This window comes from Stegastes partitus, unplaced genomic scaffold (assembly GCF_000690725.1).
Source record: "Stegastes partitus isolate 25-593 unplaced genomic scaffold, Stegastes_partitus-1.0.2 Scaffold598, whole genome shotgun sequence".
In the NCBI taxonomy this organism is placed as follows: Eukaryota; Metazoa; Chordata; class Actinopteri; family Pomacentridae; genus Stegastes; species Stegastes partitus.
Window position 1 is genome coordinate 433,229 of NW_007578329.1, and position 6,890 is coordinate 440,118.

Here is a 6,890-nt window from a genome sequence, read left to right on the forward strand (position 1 = left end):
GAAGGAAAGGTGAAAGAAAAGTTAAAGGTGAGAAAGATGCAAAGACGGGAAGGAGAGAAGAAGACAAAAAGAAACTGGAAAATCACAAGAAAGAAAGATGGACAGGGAAGGAAGGAAGGAAGGACGGAAGGAAGGAAGGAAGGAAGGAAGGAAGGAAGGATTGAAGGAAGGAAGGAAGGAAGCGGGAAAGGGTATAAGGAAAGGAAAGAAGGAGGTCAGCAGGAGGCGTTGAGCTGCTTCTAAAGTAAAGAGAATATTTAGCTGTAAATCCACTAATCAGCCACAAAGAGGATCAACTGAGGATGAATCAATGAATGGATGATGAATGGATGAATGGATGAATGATGGATGGAAGAAAGATAGATGGACGATGAATGGATGATGAATGAATGACGGTTATATGATGGATGAATGGATGATGAATGGGTGAATTTTCACGACTGAATCGTCGGAAAGTTAAAAATCGGACTTATATTTTTTAAAATCTCTTCCTGGATCTGGTAAAAGGTGGAACTTTGGTTTTCCTTCACCAATAAGAATCCTTTGAAGCCGGCCGTTAGGTTTCGGGGCTGCGAGGGTTCAAGCGATGGCCATGTCCCGTCAGATCAGCTTCCTATTGACATCAGATCGGTTTTCTATCGCCTGACCGATCGATGGACCCGTGGAGGGGAGGAGGTTTGATGAGGAGCGTTCAGCCGGCGCTGCTGCTCCACATATGGTCCGGACCTCCCCCCAGAAATCCTCCGACAGCAGCGGATTAAAGCCCGATAAGAGTGTGTGACTGCAGCAGACTGCGAGCAGATGTCCTCTCAGCTCCGCTACCTGCAGCTCCGGCTCTGACAGGAAACGCTGCTTCAAACAAAAACACCCAGAACAACACCAGGAGCTTCAGCCAGACCCCCGAAAGAGACGAATACAGCGGGAATGAAGTCAAGCTAGCCCGGAAACCCAGCAGCAGCTCTGAAAGCCTCGTTATCTAGAACTAATCACCACCATTACATCGTTTATCAGAGCAAGAAATCATCGGGTTTTCAACTTTCCGACGGTCCTTGAACTAGTCATCTGTCAGGAAAAAATCTGCCAAATTAAAATTCACTTCCCTTCAAAAGAAAAAAAATCACCAAAAAGAAATCGTTTGCACTAATTAGATTCAGTAAAAAACAAAAAATTCTGTGTTTCCTCGTGCAACCGTGAAGTCGTCGATGACGTAACTGTGACCGACAGTCACACGACAAAAATTCAGAGTTTGCGGTTGAACTGCAGGCAGAGCAGAGAGGAGACCGGTGGGATTTTTATCTTATTTTAATCGAGCTGGGGAGGAGGGACAGAAAACGAGGTGAAAACTTCAATAAATATGTGAATAATTCTACATTTTTGTCATCCCTGCTGGTTTCTGTCGGTATTTTTGACGCGTTTTGTGCAGCGTGGAACCAATTAGTCGATTACAGTTCATTTTAAAAAGCAAAGATGTTGGATTAGGAGCCGAAAGGAGGTACTGTTGGCTCATAGTTGGTTCAAATAAAATGTTAGAAGCAAATAATTTGCACAGAAAATCTTCTTTTAAGCAAATGCAAAACGTATTTTTCTAAGTTTTTGGTATGTTTTTTTTAATAGATTATTTATTTTTTGCGACTCGCAGCAACATCTTTGTTCTGCTTTTTAGTAAATCGTTTTCATTGGGACTGAAAATGAGGCAAAATAGTTGATAAAGTAAAATAAAACAACTTTGTCATCGCCGCTGGGTCGGTCCGGAGTCTTTAGATGGAGAAATATTTTGATGATTGATTAGTTTTTTAGGGAAAAGAGCTAAAGACGGTTTGAAGTGCAGCTTTAAAGACGTTTTCTAAACTCCTCATCAACTGTAAACAGCAGATTAGTGATTAATTAAAGGAAATAATCAGTGGTGCGGTGGAGCAACATGACAAACACAGTTGTTTACTCTTTCCTCCAACGACATCAAACAAAGCGACAAAACAAACATCGGGTGTCCAGTCAGAACCGAGCTAACGGCAGAACAGAACCGTGACTCCAGAGAGGACGACGTTCAGTTCAACAGAAACCTGAGTCTCTTCAAAGCTTCGGACTTGAAGTCAGGAAGAACAAAATGATCCGAACATGTCGTCTCTGAGAGTCGGACCGAGACGTGGAGAGACGGCGCCACCTGGTGGTCGAGCCGCCGATCGGCTCTGATCTGGGATCAGTTAGAACGAAAGACAGCCGAGGAGCTCGTGGACGTTTTGTGGATTTTTGTCAATTAAATGTTATTTTTACGCTTCGGTTTAGCGATTTAACAGTTTTGCATCTTTTTATGGTCATTTTGTCCCAGTTCTGCTTTGTTTTATGTTAATTTAGCATCTTTTTATCTTAATTCAGCTTTATTTTATCATCATTTTGCGTCTTTTTGTCCCAGTTATGTTTTATTTAATATTAATTTTGCACCATTTTATCATCATTTTGTGTCTCTTTGCGCTCATTTTGCGTGTTTCTAATCTCGTTACCTTCCTGCTTTGTGTCTCAGGTGTGACCTCTGCTGCCTTTCTTTCCGAACCCACCGCGGTTTGTTGCGTCACAACGCCGGCGTTCATAAGCTCCTCCCCCAGGACCCGAGCGGGCGCCCCTTCATCCAGAACAACCCCTCCATCCCCACTGGCTTCAACGACCTGGCCTTCATCGACTTCTCCTGCAAGAAGTTCGCTCACATCGCGCAGGTACTCAGCGGTCATACTTCAGAAACCCGTTTTAAACGAGACTCTTTGGAGGTTTTAACGTCGGCTCCTTGTTCTTGGTCCAGGTTTGGTGTGAGACCAACCTCCGCCGCTGCATCAGTAAGTTCCACCGGTTCGTGTGCGACTGCTGCGACAAGGCCTTCCCGCTGCGCTCGGCCCTGGAGCTCCACAAAACCACCTCGCATCCCGACAGACCCGCCGCCGCCGAGGAGACGGCCGAGGAGGTCGACGGAGACGCCGCTGCAGTAAACGGCGTGGAAGGTGTCGAGAAGGACGTCCTGCCCTCAGAGCAGGAGAACTTCCTGGAGGTCCTGGGCCTCCAGCACTTCTCCAAGGTAGGAAGCTCCGCTCAGGGATTAATACGTTCTCCGTCAGCTGGGCTCCAAATGTTGGAGCAAAGCAGGAGAGAAAACAAATCATGTTGCAGCTTTTCTGGTCGTCTCACTTCATTTCATGGTTGTTTGGCATCTTTCTGTCTTAATTATACACGATTTTATAAATATCCTGCATCTCTCTTATCATTTTACAGCATTTTTTCAGTTTACATCTTTTCATGATCTTTTTTTTATTTTGGGGGACATTCTGCATCATTCCGTCATTATTTTTGCACCGTTTTTGGTTGTTTACATCCTTTTGTGATCATTTTGCGTCCTTAGTGATCATTCCATATCTGTTGTGGCCATTTTGCCCTCATTTTGCTTGACTTTAGAACCCTTTAGCATCGTTTTTGTGGTCATTTTGCATGATTTTTACTGTCTACATGTAGAAATAGTTTCTGTACTTGTCCTTACATCGCTGTCATGTGACTGTTGCTCTCAGCTGAGTCATGTCAGCTTTTTACAGAATCTGGTTTATTTTTTTATTGAGACGCGCAGAATCAAGTGATCTGGATGAATTATCAGAACTGTCTGAGCGTCTTTAAGCGGCTGCTGGTTGTCGTTCTTCAGGTGACGTCTGGTCCCACAGACGATGAGATCCATCAGGCCCACCTGGACAGCATCAAGGTGATCCACGTGGAGCCTCCGTCCTCCAGCCTGCCCCAGGAGCCGGCCGCGGCCTACCTGTCCGGAGGTCTGGGCCTGGCGTTGGGTCTGGGCGGCCTGGCGGCGCTCAGCATCCCTCTGCTGGAGGCGTCCGGCTCGGCGCTGCAGGGCCTCAGCCAGAGAGACGCCCTCAGCCTGCTGTCGCTGCAGCCCTTCCAGACCGGCTTCCTCCTGCAGCCTGACGGGAGCGCCGCCGCCGCCAGCGCCGCCTCGTCGGGCGTCAAACCCGGAGAGGCGGGCGGGGCCGGGGTCATGGAGCTGGCCGACATCCAGCAGATCCTCAAGGTGGCGACAGCGGCGCCGAATCAGATGGGACTTCCTCCTCTGGCCAAAGCTCCGGGATTCACTGGAGGTCAAGGTGGGCGTCGCTGAGCTGCGTCTCATGTGGTTGTTTTTTATTATTTTGTGATTGTTTTACCTTCTTGCCATCATTTTGCTTTATTTTGTCATAATTTTGTATCTTCTCTGGTCGCGTCACCATATTTTGTGGTCATTTTACATCTTTCTGTCGTCATTTTGCAGATCTTTTAAATACTTTTGCATGTTTTTGTGGTTGTTTTTCTTTTTCGTGATAATTTTTGCATGATTTTCAGCATCATTTTGCGTCTTTTTGATTGTCTTACATAATTTTGTGGACTGTTTGCATCTTTTGTGATTGTTTGCTCGCTTGTTGTGGTCACTTTGCCTCCTTTTATGGATTTTGCATGTTTATTTTTTGTTTATTGGTCATGTGGAACAGCTGATTCATAAATTGTTCACTGACTGTGTTTTGGTCCTGCAGGTCAAGTTCAGGGTCAGAAGGCGATGCCTCCACTGAAGCCCAAGCCTCCCATCAGCCCTCGCTCCAGCCTCACGGCGACGACCCCCCCGCCCCTACAGAGCTCCCAGCAGGCCTCACTGGGCTGCATCAGCCCCAGCCTGCCGCCTCCCACCCCCACGCTCTTCAAAACGCCCTCCTCTTCCTCCTCGTCCTCTTCATCCGCCGGGAACGGAGGGCAGATGGACGCAGAGTGCATGGGTGACGCCCACACGCCGCTGTCTGATTCGCCGCCCGCCGCTACCACTGCTGTTCACGAGGAGGCGGGGCTTAGCGGAAGGAAACCAGGAACCAAAGCGGGGAACAACGCCGGCTCGGCTAAAGGCTCGTTCCCGTGCCGCTTCTGCGACCAGGTGTTCGCCTTCTCCGGCGTCCTGCAGGCTCACATGCGCTTCCACCTCGGCATCCTCCCCCACCAGTGCAACATCTGCGACTACGTGGCTCCGGACAAAGCGACGCTGATTCGACACCTGCGGACGCACAGCGGCGAGCGGCCGTACGTCTGCCGCGTCTGCCATTACCCTTTCACCGTCAAGGCCAACTGCGAGCGCCACCTCAGGAAGAAGCACGCCAAGACCTCGAGGAAGGACATCGAGAAGAACATCAAGTACGTCACCTCCACCACCACTGCGAACATCGCGGCGGCCATCACTGCCGCGACCACTCCCACCACCCAGGACACGGAGACGGGCTACACTGGAGCTGAGACCACCTGCCGGTTCTGCGGCGAGGACCTGAAGACCTACCGGGCGCTGCAGATCCACCTGCGGACGCACAACGGCTGCCAGAAGAAGCCGTTTGAGTGCCGGCGCTGCGGTGCCGCCTTCCTGGCCAAACGCAACTGCATCCACCACCTGCTGAAGCAGCACCCCGAGGTGCAGGAGAGGGAGATCGAGGAGCACATCGCCACACTCCAGCCCGCCGCAACCGTCGCCGCCACCCGAGCTACTCCGGTAAATCCAATGGCGCTGAACGGCATCAGCCAGACTCCAGTCCCAGCGCTCCAAGCCGTGAAGGTGGAGGAACTGGCTAACGTGGTGTTTCCTGCAGAACTGGACCAGCCGCTGGACTTCTCGGCTAAAGGCCGCGGAGCCGGCAGCCTCGCAGGATCTCCTGGGGTCAAACTGGAGAGCGTCTCGCCGAGCTTTGACTGCTCGGATCAGCCCATCGACCTGTCGATCCCCAACAAGAGGCAGCGCAGGGAGCCGGCGGCCGAGAGGAGGGAGATCAAGACGGAGCAGGGCGGCGGCAGCATCATCGAGCAGCAGAACGCTCCGTCTAAGGACGAGAAGACGGCCAGCGTCCTGCCTCCCCTCCATCCTCACCCCCAGCTCGGCTGCTACCAGCTGCCCCCTGGATCCACGCCTCCCCCCGCCTCCATCCCCAACGCTGCTCGAGCTCAGCGCCTCAAACCGCTGCTGCCCAAACCCGCCTCGTCCTCGTCGCCCTCCGCCGCCCTCAAAGAGCTGCCTCCTCTGGCCTCCATCGCTCAGATCATCCACTCCGTCTCCGGAGCTCCAGACCTGCTGAAGCGAGAGGCCGCCTCGCTGGAGAGTAAACCCCAGGCCGTCGCTTCGTCTCAGGCTGATTCAGCTGCAGACGCCCCCGGACCCTCGGCCGGTCTGGAGCCGCAGAGCGAGGAGGCGTCTGAAGGATCCTCCAGGTAAGTAAATTAGAACTTTTCATACTTCTGCTGCCTCGTTTATGAAATGTTCTGGATCAACCCTGATGTCCTGTCAAACAGAAGGAGGTCCAGGAAGAAGCCGGCTGCTCTGGCGCTGAAGGAGAAGGTTGTGAGTGGCGGCGGCGGCGGCGGCATCGACTTGGAGTCCAGCGGCGAGTTCGCCAGCGTAGAAAAGATGTTGGCAACAACTGACGCCAACAAGTTCAGCACGTACCTGCAGACTGGAGCTGCTGAACTCGGAGCAAAGACAGGTAGGACAACTTAAGACCCTATAGAGTAGAGAAGTAATAATAAAACCGTGTTACAGACAACGAGTTATAAAAACCGTATTAACCTGTGACCAGATGGAGACAGAGGGGAGGAGAGCGAGGCAGTGGCGAGGGAGGAGGTGAAGCCGGCGGCAGCGATGGCGGCGGTGATGACGGTTCCTCAGGGGAAAGGGAAGAAGAACGCCTACTCCAACTCTGTCCAGAAGATGACCTGCCCCTTCTGTCCACGAGTTTTCCCCTGGGCCAGCTCACTGCAGAGACACATGCTGACTCACACAGGTAACACTCACCTGCTCAGGTAACACTCACCTGCACAGGTAACACTCACCTGCACAGGTAACACTCACCTGC

General features: G+C 51.3%; 1 protein-coding gene across 2 annotated transcripts in view; it reads left to right on the plus strand.

Annotated features, from left to right (window-relative positions):
• rreb1a (ras responsive element binding protein 1a) overlaps window positions 1-6,890 on the plus strand; it is a 74,193-nt gene that overhangs the window by 57,079 nt on the left and 10,224 nt on the right. For both annotated transcript variants that reach the window (XM_008289201.1, XM_008289203.1), the window contains exons 10-15: window positions 2,519-2,708; window positions 2,792-3,061; window positions 3,674-4,127; window positions 4,551-6,249; window positions 6,331-6,521; window positions 6,615-6,818. In XM_008289201.1, coding sequence (XP_008287423.1) covers window positions 2,519-2,708; window positions 2,792-3,061; window positions 3,674-4,127; window positions 4,551-6,249; window positions 6,331-6,521; window positions 6,615-6,818 — 3,008 coding nt within the window. The remainder of the gene's footprint in view (window positions 1-2,518; window positions 2,709-2,791; window positions 3,062-3,673; window positions 4,128-4,550; window positions 6,250-6,330; window positions 6,522-6,614; window positions 6,819-6,890) is intronic.